At 41.4% G+C, this 12,345-nt stretch overlaps 1 protein-coding gene across 2 annotated transcripts; it reads left to right on the top strand.

The window, feature by feature from the left end:
- Nucleotides 1–787: 787 nt before the first annotated feature.
- LOC142996887 (macrophage mannose receptor 1-like) lies at nucleotides 788–11,922 on the top strand. 2 transcript variants are annotated; one of them, XM_076148011.1, is made up of 33 exons: nucleotides 788–806; nucleotides 1,456–1,618; nucleotides 1,742–2,086; nucleotides 2,235–2,405; nucleotides 2,570–2,725; nucleotides 2,840–2,950; nucleotides 3,203–3,340; nucleotides 3,453–3,629; nucleotides 3,765–3,919; nucleotides 4,072–4,185; nucleotides 4,551–4,666; nucleotides 4,840–4,988; nucleotides 5,079–5,278; nucleotides 5,452–5,567; nucleotides 5,669–5,744; nucleotides 5,852–6,005; nucleotides 6,154–6,192; nucleotides 6,411–6,574; nucleotides 6,669–6,730; nucleotides 7,014–7,114; nucleotides 7,216–7,358; nucleotides 7,619–7,721; nucleotides 7,811–7,938; nucleotides 8,027–8,065; nucleotides 8,211–8,231; nucleotides 8,462–8,564; nucleotides 8,743–8,975; nucleotides 9,232–9,397; nucleotides 9,687–9,848; nucleotides 9,931–10,047; nucleotides 10,266–10,424; nucleotides 10,527–10,556; nucleotides 10,674–11,921. In XM_076148011.1, exons 2-33 carry the CDS (start codon nucleotides 1,525–1,527, stop codon nucleotides 10,943–10,945), a joined length of 4,314 nt encoding a protein of 1,437 aa, XP_076004126.1. In that variant the 5' UTR covers nucleotides 788–806; nucleotides 1,456–1,524; the 3' UTR covers nucleotides 10,946–11,921. The 2 variants fall into 2 exon arrangements, with proteins under 2 accessions (XP_076004126.1, XP_076004134.1); XM_076148019.1 differs by lacking the exons at nucleotides 788–806; nucleotides 8,027–8,065 and having other exon boundaries at nucleotides 1,281–1,618; nucleotides 10,674–11,922.
- Nucleotides 11,923–12,345: the final 423 nt, after the last annotated feature.

The following is a 12,345-nucleotide window of genomic DNA, read 5'->3' as shown; positions in this document are numbered from 1 at the left end:
AATCGCTGTTCTAACCTCTACAAAGGGAAATTATATCCCATTTACCTCCCATAATTATTACCGTTACTCTTCAATAGTAACAAAAAGTTATGAGGTAAGTAAATTAATTATTCCACAGGGGGTGGAAGTTCATATACAGTGACATAGGATCTTCATGCAGAAACAACAGCAGTTTTATAATTATAATTATGGCCTACTGCTCACTTACTTCTATCTGAAGCATATTTTTTCATATCAGTCTATCCTTTCAAATAAATGGATAAATGAATGAAATGAAAAATGGCAAGAACCAAAAAAACTAAATTCCGTGTTCCTTAAAGCCACGGTACAACTTCTGCCCCCCTCTACATGTAAACATGGTACGTTCCCGGATCGTGACAAACTCTCAGGCGCCTTTTCCCACCTCAGCCCCATATGCTCCCTGTTGCCGTGGGGATACAGTGCGACAATTTAAGTGTTTTGAACTGTAAACCAATCAACTGTTTCCATCTAGTTCTTGGACTTCTTCAGCAGGGACGTGACACATTACTCAGTTTAGACGCTGGGAGGAGTTTGTCAAAATTGAGTAAAAACATCCAAGCAGCTGCAAATTGCTGACAATGACAAAAAAACATCTTGCTCAACGTCTTAGCCGACCTTTGTCACGGGTTGAACCAAAACTTTACTTAATGTTGCCCAATTACTTTGTCTGCCACATTTTTGTGTGTGACAGTTAAGTGACCGTATTTGATCCTCTTCCTTCCTGAGTATTCACAATCTGGTATGATTCAGCTGCTGAGATGGCGTTTATGTCAACGCTACAGAGAGTGAGTACATTTCCTCACCCTTTACTTTCCCCTTAGTCGTGCTACTACCAGTGCCGCCGTTTCCTCCCCACCACAGACCTTCCCTGCATTCTTCATCGTTTCGTATTCTCCATGTGAAATGTATGGTTTACATGTACACAACAGCGTTTCGGGCGCGTCTGTTTGCCTTTGAGCAGGATATCTTAAAGGTTATTGACTGATTTCCGTGAAATTTGGTTGCCAGGTTGGACTTGATCCAGGGAGGAATCCATTCAATTTTGGTACCGGCCAGATGTTGGCACTGTAATTACTACTTTTATACTCTGGCCTACAACTTTTGACCTGAATCGACATTCCACTTGGAGCACTCTCTGATTTTACATATGTGTGAGTTGTTTATAACTGGCAGCATGTGGGATATTCAAGCATTGATTTCTTGAGAAGTTCCTCTATTCCCTCAGAATTATCATTCATCATCAATTACCAGAACTTCCTGTTTTCCACATTGTCTGTCTATAACATTAACGCTGGAAAAGCCAAATGTGCTTGGATCAGCGTTTCAGTTAAGTCAGGAGTAAGAACAGATTGTAACCACTCCCTTTGAGTCACAAGTCAAATGTTCAGATGATGAGCATTGATAAATAGAGGAGCCATCTACATGATGTGACAGGATGTGCCGAGGCTGTGAAGGTTCACGTTCGCAGGACTCCCGCGATACTCAACAAGCAATCCACGGATAATGTCTGCTACTTTGGGACATTTCAGAGCGATGAGGATAAGCTGTGCAGTGATTATGTTTCTCATCCAAACATCCCACTGTTTGGATACAGATGGTATGGTCGTCAATCTAATTCAATAAATCCTTGAATCCTTTTTTTCAGGCAAATTTTGATTTACCTGCCTTGCTCTTCTCCCCATTGTTTTTAAATTGATATTTTACCATCTTTTCTCTGCAGCTTTCTTAGTTGTAAATGGAGACAACAATTGTTTAAAGTTTCAAGAATACTGCTATCCCCTGCTCTGGACAAACGAAGGCCGACTCATGGTTAAGTGGCTTAAGAAGTGCGTGGGAGTCCCGGGGAAAAGTGTGGGAAGTGAATTAAATCTATATGACTGTGACGAAACCAGTGATCTCCAAAAGTGGGAATGCAAGAATGAAACATTGCTCGCCCTCAAAGACGAAGAGCTATACCTGGAAATAAATGACAAGGGCGGCGCAGCTCTCTCTAGAACTATAGGACCTCGTAACTACTTGACAATGTCAGGAACGTCCAACGGTGTTTGCACAAAAACATTCAGAGGTACGGTATAAAATAGCTTTGTTCAGAATAATTTGTGTCTGCATCGGCCACAGAAGGTCAAGTTATTGGGCAATAACCAGCGAAGAACACATGTCCTCATACTAAACTTCCTCTTTCTTTACTCTTCTTCTTTTTTTCCCCCCGTTAGAACTTTACACTATTGAAGGAAATGCATTCGGTCGCCCCTGCATGTTTCCCTTCCTGTACAAAAACATTTGGTATGATGATTGCACGCCGTTCGACTCTGCGACGAAGCGTCTTTGGTGTGCGGCTGAAACGAGATTTCAGAACGAACTCTGGGGTTACTGTCCGACTAACTGTGAGTACTGCCTGGGAAAGATACAGAATGTAAACTCATCTATCTACATGGCATTACATCAACTGTAGTTTGTTTTGAAGTTCTACTAGTTTAAAGTTACTCAACCATATAAATGTACAATTCTAAGGTAGAGGAGAAACTGAATTTTTATGTTAATTTTGTAGCCAAAGAGACTTGGAAGAAACACCCTTTAACAGGTGTAAGTTACCAGATCAACACACAGTCGGTTCTGACTTGGTCCCAGGCTCATACCAGCTGCAAACAGCAGAGTGCCTGCCTGCTGAGCATCACCAGCCCCGGCGAGCAGGTGTACATCAGCGGTGAGGAGCCGCTGTTATGAACAGACAAAGTCATGCCATGAATATGCCACAAATGCTGACGTTTGCTGGTCTTTGTTTTCCTTTACACACACGGGCGCTCTCACACACTAACAGAGGTGTTAGGTGCGGGGAACCCTAAAATCTGGAATGGGTTGATCCTGGATCCGGAGCACGGCTGGCAGTGGTCCGACAGGAGCCCCTACCGCTATCTGAAATGGGACGGAGGTAAACATAGATACAAAAGATAGGAAGTAATGAAGCTATAACATTATGAAACAAACTTATTTGGAACCTAACCCATTATTTTCAACTGTATCATGCCTCAATTGCACCACCGCTTGTTCTGAATTCATAGAGACATTACGATCCAAATGAATACTGCTGTCATTTGAAATGCATTATTTATGGATTCATACATTTCTGCTATTGGTTATTCTGAGACATAGGGGGAATTAATCACCGACCATCTTGTTTCAGGATTTCCAAGTGGAGACCCAGGCCACAATTGTGCAGTTATGGATTCTAATGTTCAGTATTCCTGGCAAAGCTCCACCTGCTCAAAGAAACTGGGATACATCTGCAAAAGTAAAGGGCCAATAGTGCCGCCGACTGAAGGTAGATCAAAATCTATTCTTGTTGCCCGATTGTAGAAAGTCTCGGTCCTGAACTTCCCCTGCAGACGTCATAGTCATTCACTTCCTACATTTCCTGTTCTTTTCATGATCAGTTGTGACAGGATTTTGTTCAAACCCTTGGATTCCCTACAACGGCCACTGCTTCCATCTTAATCGCACTCGGAAAACCTGGTCTGATGCGAAGCTTGAGTGCCGCAAGGAAGGAGGGGACCTGGTGAGCATCCGCAACGTGGAGGACCAAAGCTTTGTCATCTCTCAGCTTGGATACGGTATGTTGAGACATTTTGAGAATATTTACAGTTATGTGCCACAGGTACAAGCCACGGATTAGATAGGCCAAATGGCAAACTGAGCAGTGGTCAACTAAACAAATAACACACATTTTCCTTTTTCAATAACTGCAGCAATCACTGATGAGCTCTGGATCGGACTGAACGACAAGAGGACCGAGGGTCTGTTTGACTGGACCGACCACTCGTACGTCACCTTCACCAGCTGGACATTTGGGGAGCCGGCAGTCTCTGCTAACCAAGAGGACTGTGTGCTCATGAGGGGGGAGGTAAGGGGGGAGGTAATCTGCACAAATCAGACAAAGTGGGAATGATCCGTTGATTCACCAAATGACAAATCAAAGAAAAGGGAAAATAGTGCAGTACTTTTAGATATACAATTGTATACAGATCTTATTTTACAGTGTCTATGTTCTTGCAGAATGGTAACTGGGCTGACCGCACATGTGAGGAGAACCACGGTTTCATCTGCATGAAGCAAAGTGCCTCTCAGCCTTCAGGAGAAGAAGCGGAGCAGAACATCGGCTGCAAAACTGTAAGTAAAGTTGACTTCTTTTTATATCGTCCAACTTTGGATATCACAAACCGACCCATTATTTAGTATTTAGAAAGAACAAGGACTGAAAATTGGCACTAAATACTTGAAAATTTGATCAGAATCAGAATCAGAATCAGAATCAGAATCACTTTATTTGCCAATTAAGTTTGCACTTAAGAGGAATTTGCTGTGGTTTTGATAACCAACTTTGTATTTGGTCATGTATTTATATGTAATCATTTTTTGCTAGTTTTTAAAGGTCAAATTATCTACAGCTCCCTAAAACAACATTATTCACTTGGGAAAAAAAAAGGGAAGAAAGTCAAATGAACTGTCTTGACATTTGCTTTTGGTCAATGGAGGGGTGGAAACGACACGGCTCTTACTGCTACTTTGTGGGGTCAGAGACCAAGACGTTCGATCAAGCCAAAGATCTCTGTACGAGCTCAGGGTCGTACCTGGCCGACGTTTCAAATGGGTAAGAAGATATTTTAGGAATATATTTTTGAGAATACAACACCAGATTAGGATTTACTATAAAATCTACAAGCAGAATCAACAATTTTATAATGAATATTTTTGCTCATTGGAATCCAAAGACAACATAACAATAAATAAATAAAGCCAATGCTTCTTTGTAAACCTGTCCAGGGTGGATAATGCGTTCCTGGTCAGCTTGGTGGGACTGAGACCAGAGAAAAACTTCTGGTTAGGTCTCTCAAACCAGAAAAACATTGAAAATTTTGTGTGGACCAACACAAACACAGTTGGATTTACTCATTGGAATGCTGAAATGCCAGGTATGGATCAGCTTCAACTTCTGCTCATAAGTCGTATTAAAAAGAACAGAAGCTTCTTGATGGACATTTTACGTTTTCTCACCCCCATAGGTCACCACCAGGGCTGTGTTGCGTTGGCGACTGGGATTTATGCTGGACTCTGGGATGTGCTGCCCTGCAACAATAAGGAAAAATACATCTGCAAGCATCTGGCAGAGGGGGCAGTGTTGACCCCTCCTCCACCAACACGCAGCCCTCCACAGTGTGCTGACGGCTGGAACCCAGTGGGGTCGAGAAACTTCTGCTCCAAGGTATGATCACAAGCGAAAGGGTCGACCCAAACACACATAAGATACAGTATGTTACTAATTATCACCTGAACAAGGAGACAGGAGACACTTGAGCAACCTGCTGTCCTGCCACAATTACTATGATAGAGTACACACACAGAGTTACAACCTCAAACAATCTGCTTTCTTAACAGGCGTTCTTAAAGCCACGTTCAGCAAAGAAAACCTGGTATGAGGCCCGGGATTACTGCCGGGCCATCGGAGGAGATCTGCTCAGCATCCACAGCGCCGCTGAGCTACACATGAGAACGTAAGACACAATGAAACCCAAGTAGGACCGTATTAGGCACCATTGTGAATCATTTTCAGAATAGATATGACACATATATGACGTATATGTGCTTGATGCAGTCGAAATGGTCTGGTCTGGATTGGACTTAGTGCCCCTGATCCAGCCATCGGTTATGTGTGGAGTGATGGATCCCCTGTGAGTTCACTTTTCTATTCATCCCATTTCGCTGTCCAGTTTCCACAATGGAATAATTCAATTCTCAAGTCATTGTTGCGTTTGTTGTGGTTTGTTTGCATTCACAGCTAAATTTCCAAAACTGGAAGGAGGGAGAGCCAAACAATAAAAACAACGTGGAATCTTGTGCTCAATTCTATGTCGGCTTCTCGAGTGGCAAAGGGTCATGGAACGATATTCATTGTGAGAGCTACTCCGATTGGCTGTGTCAGATTCGTGCAGGTACAGCTGTGAAAACATCTCATTGGTTCTTTCGCTCGTGTGTAGTTGTGATAACTTTCTAGTTGACCGAGCCTGAACGCCATTTTGCGGCATGTTCTACATACACATTCGTTCTAAGTATAGTCATCACTTCTTTATGTCCTACCAGGCCTGATTCCAACAACACCTCCACCGGACACTGGCCCTGGTAAGTAGTACGGATGAGAAAAAAAGCCTAACCACGGCTTTCTTGCGAATCCCAAGTGCTGCCTTTGGATAGCTGAGAGAATAAAACTGAAAACTGTCCAGAACAGAGCCAAGAGACATCATTAAACATGATCAAGCTGTACAAATGCTCACCCAGTGCAACGTTATATGTTCTTAGAATTTACCCATAAATGTATTTATCTATTTCTCCTATCTTAGACTATAATAAAACTACAGATGGCTGGCTCATGTGGAGGGGTGATCAATATTATATCAATGATCGTTTGATGGCCATGGAAGATGCTCGTCATTATTGTCAGCAGCATCACGGTGACTTGGTAGTCATCAACAGTGAGGTGGAGCGCGTTTTCTTATGGAAACAAGTAAGCACAGACGTTTCTACAGAATAGAGATAATTTACTAAATGTCTTCTTTTAATTAGGTTTGAACATTCCCTAAACATTTGTTTGTGTGCAGGTATCCAGAAAGGGTTATTCTTACTACATTGGCCTGACTGTGGATATTGATGGAACATTTGGGTGAGAAAGTGTAGAAAAGACAAAGTTCAGAGGGAAATGTTGGTTAATTAGAAAAAGGCAATTTAAAGGACAAACATTTCTTTTAGTATCATAATTGAAAAATAGACGATGGGAAATGATCCTCCTTCTCCTTTGCAATTTGAAACCTAAACACAACATGACTTAAAGTACGAACTGAAACGATCCAGATAACAGATTCGGTCTTTTTTGGCTTTGGACCATCTCTGCACGTTACTCATCAGGAGCTGTTTCTCTAAGTGATGTTTGCCTGTAATGTACAAAGGTGGATGGATGGTTCTCCGGTGGTGTTTCAGAGTTGGAATGAAGGTCAACCTGATTTCCACAACAATGATGAAAATTGCGTTTTCATGGACTCCAGTATGGGTCAGTAAACTAAAGAACAAATCATCTTCAAAGCAAATTACAAGTTAGATTGACAATACATGAATTTTTAAATTGCTCAAATGTTGATGGTGATGTCACAGGGTTCTGGAGCGATCGAAATTGTGGGATTGAGCTTAAATCCATCTGTAAACGGAGCGGCTCACCACCCACCAACACCACTGCGGCACCCACGATGCCTCCTAGAGGTGGCTGCCCACTCTACTGGGTCAAATTTAATTTAAAGGTTAGAGGTCATGTTTTCATTGATAATGTTAAATGTAATTTTGGGTAAAACCTATTCTGAGTGGTTAAAATGCAATTACTTTACACCACTGTATGTTACTGAAGTATCATTGTTTCCATTTTTAACGGAGTCAAAATCAGCACTCCTTTATTTCTGCTACATGGTATTAGTATCTACGTATCTCCTAAGCTTGTTAGGATGGCTGTAGTTGGTGAAGTCTCAGGATCGTAAACCGGTATTTTCCCCTCAATCATCACCAGTGTTTCAGCTTTAACAAACAAATGGATACATGGAGGGGAGCGAGGACACAATGTCAAGCTGCAGGAGGAAATTTGGCTTCCATTCTGTCAAGACGTGAAAATGGTCTGTTGTATTGGTTTCACTTAACATTACCATAAATCAGAGTTATTGTTTATATGCATCGTTCTGAACCGTATTTGTTTCATTGTCAGTGTTCGTGTTAAATCAAATGGCTGCTGATCCGACTAAAGACCTGTGGATCGGTTTTACTAATCCAGCGGGGAATCCATATCGCTGGACTGATGGGCGACCCGTGGGATACATAAACTTTGGCATTAGGGTGAGTTGAGTAGAGACGATCTGTAAATGAAGTGAGCGAGCGAGTTGTGTGCAACACTGTTCTGTTTGTGTGTTTTTCTCCGTTGCAGAGAGATATTCATCCCAGGTTTGATAGAGACTGGTCACCGGTAACGTTTATATCTCACTACCAGTATCTACTGACAAACATTATTGTGGTGTTGGGATTAGTTATGTGCATCTGCAGTCTAAATGATCTTTAAGTGAGCATTTATATAAAGATTCTGACAGTCGTTTTTAATTTTTCCATTACAGATGCGCTACGGATACGGAGAGGTAACATTTTCTTACCCGATTTGTCAACTTCAGACTCAAATTACAGTGAAATAAAAATGTGACGTATTAAGTTGATATGTTCCACATTTTGATAAGGTAATAATCAATATCTCACATCAGTCAAAAATAAAAACAAAAGAAACATTTGTAACAAATGTACAGCATTGACACAGTATGTGTTTGTATATGTTTGTCCTTATTGTTACTTCTCTGTTCTTCTTCTTGTTCAGCAAAAGTGTGTTGTGATTAACACCAATCCTACCTATGGTCTTGGGTCGTGGATGTCCATGTCCTGCAATGACACACATGGGTTTGTGTGTGTTCAAAACCTCAGTGAGCTCAACCTCTTTATCCTGATGCATTTCTTAAAGCCAAGACGTTACTGTAGTAGATAATACAGGGCTCCACCTAAACTTTGCCCACTTCTTACAATTAAATTAACATTCAGTCTTTGGAGAAACTGATAGAATGACTGAGCGCGTTTCCAACTAAATTTTTCCGTCCTCGACAGATCCAAATCTTCCAGACTCGCCTCAACCACCAATCCCCAGCACGTACGTCAAAGTGGGCAATGACTCCTTAAAGGCTGTAAATAAAAACATGACCTGGGAGGAAGCCAGAAAAAACTGTCGGGCAGATGAAGCCGACCTGGCTAGTGTGAGGAAAGACTGGACAAAGACCCATATCGACATGCTGGCCATAAGTCTCCAAACTCCTCTGTGGATTGGACTGAACAAAATGGAGGTACAGAAGCATAGAATAACCCAAAAACACAGCTAAACTCTACAGGATTTGATTTTGTCTTATACCAATGAGGTTGAATATTTATAATCAATAATGTTTTTATTACTACAATCGCTGAGCTACTTATTTTGCCAATGAGAGTCATAAAACTCAAGAAATGCTATAGAAATAATCTCCCATAAAAGCAAAGTAAATGATGTCATTACTTTCTAAAACCAGGTGTGTGTTCTCTCAATGTGGTCATGCTGGTTTTCAGACTGGTGGTTACTTCAAATATGTGGATGGCTGGCACATGAGCCTTGTCAAATGGGCCGTCGGTGAGCCAAGCAGAGAGCGGCCCTGCGTATACGTGGACGAGGATGGAAGATGGAAGACGGCTCACTGCAACCAGACCATGAGCAGCGTCTGTATGAAGTCCACAGGTACAAACATTTGCACTCAAAGACAGTGGCTCAGTGGGTAGAGCTTCTGCTTGGGAACCGGAGGGTTGCCGGTTTGAGCCCCTGCCGAGGTGCCCCTGAGCAAGGCACCGAACCCTCAATTGCTCCCCCCTCTGCGAAGGGTGGTAAATGTAATGTAAGTCGCTTTGGATAAAAGCGTCAGCCAAATGATCGTAATGTAATGTAATGTAAGACACAAACTGGCCAGTGGCTCATATATATACATATTCAGATATGTAAAGTTATCATCATCTGGTGTTCTCACTCACAGATGTGGCACCCAAGGAAAACAATGATTTCCCTGGGATTTGTCCTGAAGAGACTGAGCATTATGGGCGGTCTTACACATGGCGGCCATTTAAAGGTCACTGTTATATCTTTGTAACCCGTCGAGAAAACTGGGCGGATGCCTCTGTGAGCTGCACATCACGCGGTAAGATCTGCAAATACGTTTGTTGCATTGGTGTTCTTAATTTGTACTCTTATTGAGAGTCTACTTCTTTGTTTGTGTGAAGGTGGACTCCTCGCCAGCATTGAAGATCCTTCTGAGCAAGATTTCATTCAGAGTACCATAAAGGGGTTTCAAGATAGTGAGAGCGGCTTCTGGCTTGGCCTGTTTAAGAATCACAAAGGTAGAGAAACGGACTGAAGAGGAAAAGAAACCATCACTCTTTTTGAATAAAAATCACGGATTAAATATTGTCAGTGTACAGAGCTTAAAAAGGACAAAAAGTTACGCTTGATATTCTTTGGTGATTAGGTTGAGGGAACTTACCCAAGACGACTGCAATTCATTTTGTCGGCACAATACAAGAAACAATTAACAAATAAAAACACTATTTGTCTTCAGGCCTGTGGCTGTGGTTGGATGAAACGGTCCTGGACTACACAAACTGGGGTACAGATGAGCCTGATCGGGAGTCTCACGGAAGGATTTCGTCTGCCGATGGGACATGGGGGACGACGTCACGGCGGTATTCAAGACCGTACATCTGCAAAGCACCCAAAAGTGAGCCCATCAAAGTTTTGCAGACTACTTTTGAATTTCAAATTAAAAAAAATAGTGCTTTATGAATAGTTACTTGATCATATTTCCTTACTTTCTTAACAGTGATCCCGAATGTGCCTACCTCATCAGCAGGTATGTTTCTGAACATTTATTCAACTTGACAGCCACTTCTCTGTGAATTTGCTTTGATGTAGTGATTGTGACTCAACTGTTCTGACTGATGATCATTTACTCACTGATTCTATGCAGGAATTCTTGACATTCAACGCAGCCACACTGCCGTTACAGTTGTGGCGATCATTACTGGGTTTGCTATGGGGGCAGCCATTGTGTTCTTCATCCACAAAAGGTCTCGTCACCTCGCACCCATCCAAGAAAAGTTAACCACATTTGAGAACCCGGTCTTCCACAGCAACGAGCAATGCAACTCTGATGGGGTTGATACCAGTAAACTGGTTGAGAACACAAGTGACCAGAGCTCTGAGCCTGAAACGAGCACTGAGCTTGTTGTGACTGGCTAACTGGCTGATTTGGATCACAGTATGAATTTGTTTAAAATGACACGTGTTTTAAATTGATAAAGTAAATGTGATTGAATATACATGGTACAATTTTACTTTACTGTATTTTGCATTATATTTCTATACTGTTTACAAGGTTTGTACGTGGGCTGGAAATCCATAAAAACGCTCTTATTTGAATGTGGTCAAGGTCTGAAAAGTGCTTTGAACTGCTTGAAATGTAATGGCATTATTCTCATAATAAATTGCTCCTTAATATCATGGTCCCCCCCTCCCCATATTTACAGGGATCTGTTATGAAACAAAACGCCACAACAAGCAAGATTGCATCCACGTTTCATTTTGACAGACAAATAAAAAAACTTGAGACCTGAGCTTGAATTAAATAACAGCAACAATAATAAACATTGTGTTATTTTAACACACCCAAACAATTGAATATAATTATCCTCCTTCTTAAAGTTGGAAACTCTGACAGACTCCACACATAGAAATAAAAAGGATAAAATATTATCATACACCTGGTAGTCACATAAACAAGTGGGTAAGATCAGAATTGGGAGATTATTATATACTTTAACTATACTATAGTACAAACTGATCCTCTCATCTTATTTCTTCTTCTTTTCAACATCAAACTACTTCACGAAAAAAACAATTTAGGCTTTATTTCAAATCAAAAATGTGGCGGAGTTTAACACCTGACTTCCTGCTTGCGGACAGTATTATCCAATCAACGACCAGGATCTAACACAGGTTACGCTCATGAACTTTTTCTTGTTTGTCTTCATGAGAAACATCTGAGTCACACTTACCGTTCCGCGGTTGTTACAGGGAGAATTGACGCATACTTGTGTGTCGATTCCTCAACTGTTCTTCGTTTGGACCAATCCACGTCTCCATGTGCGTGTCTCTGTTTACGTCTCTGTTTGAGTGTTTCCTGTCTGCGCTGCAACAATCAGCAATCATCTACGGGCCCCTGCAACTCTGCTGGGCTGGCCTGTCAGCGCCTGTCCAAAAACATCTCAAGTTGCTTTGTTTTTAATATTCTTTTTTACAATTCAAAAGGCTCAATGAGCTGGTTGGCTACTTATTGCGCTCTTATCTTATTTCTATGGCAGTGCAGTATATGTTTGTATTTTTACTTTTTAGCAAATCTAATAACAAGCAGTAAGAAATGGGACTTTGCTCTATGTTTTGACTATCGGCAGCCTACAACAATTAATACTACAAAATGTTTTTAAAAAATAAAGTGCCGATCGATATGATTTTAGTTTAATATTTTAATGACTTTCAACAAAAGAGTGCATATTAGTCAATACTGTACAAAATAAAAGGAATTAAAATTTACTGAAAGGAAGAAAGTCAATTCAGATTGGTCGACCCACAGTCTGCTCAAA

This window comes from Genypterus blacodes, unplaced genomic scaffold, assembly GCF_046128005.1.
Source record: "Genypterus blacodes isolate CSIRO-AG114 ecotype Tasmania unplaced genomic scaffold, CSIRO-AGI_Gbla_v1 ptg000005l_1, whole genome shotgun sequence".
Taxonomy (NCBI): domain Eukaryota; kingdom Metazoa; phylum Chordata; class Actinopteri; order Ophidiiformes; family Ophidiidae; genus Genypterus; species Genypterus blacodes.
This window is presented reverse-complemented; position numbering and strand designations above follow the sequence as displayed.

What these genes read in the sequence shown, in the direction of transcription:
- LOC142996887 (XM_076148011.1), top strand. Translation starts at nt 1,525, where the DNA reads ATGTCTGCTACTTTGGGACATTTCAGAGCGATGAGGATAAGCTGTGCA. An exon ending in CTGGCCGACGTTTCAAATGG is followed by an intron (nt 4,667 to 4,839) that starts GTAAGAAGATAT and finishes AAACCTGTCCAG; the next exon opens with GGTGGATAATGCGTTCCTGG. An exon ending in TTTCATGGACTCCAGTATGG is followed by an intron (nt 7,115 to 7,215) that starts GTCAGTAAACTA and finishes GTGATGTCACAG; the next exon opens with GGTTCTGGAGCGATCGAAAT.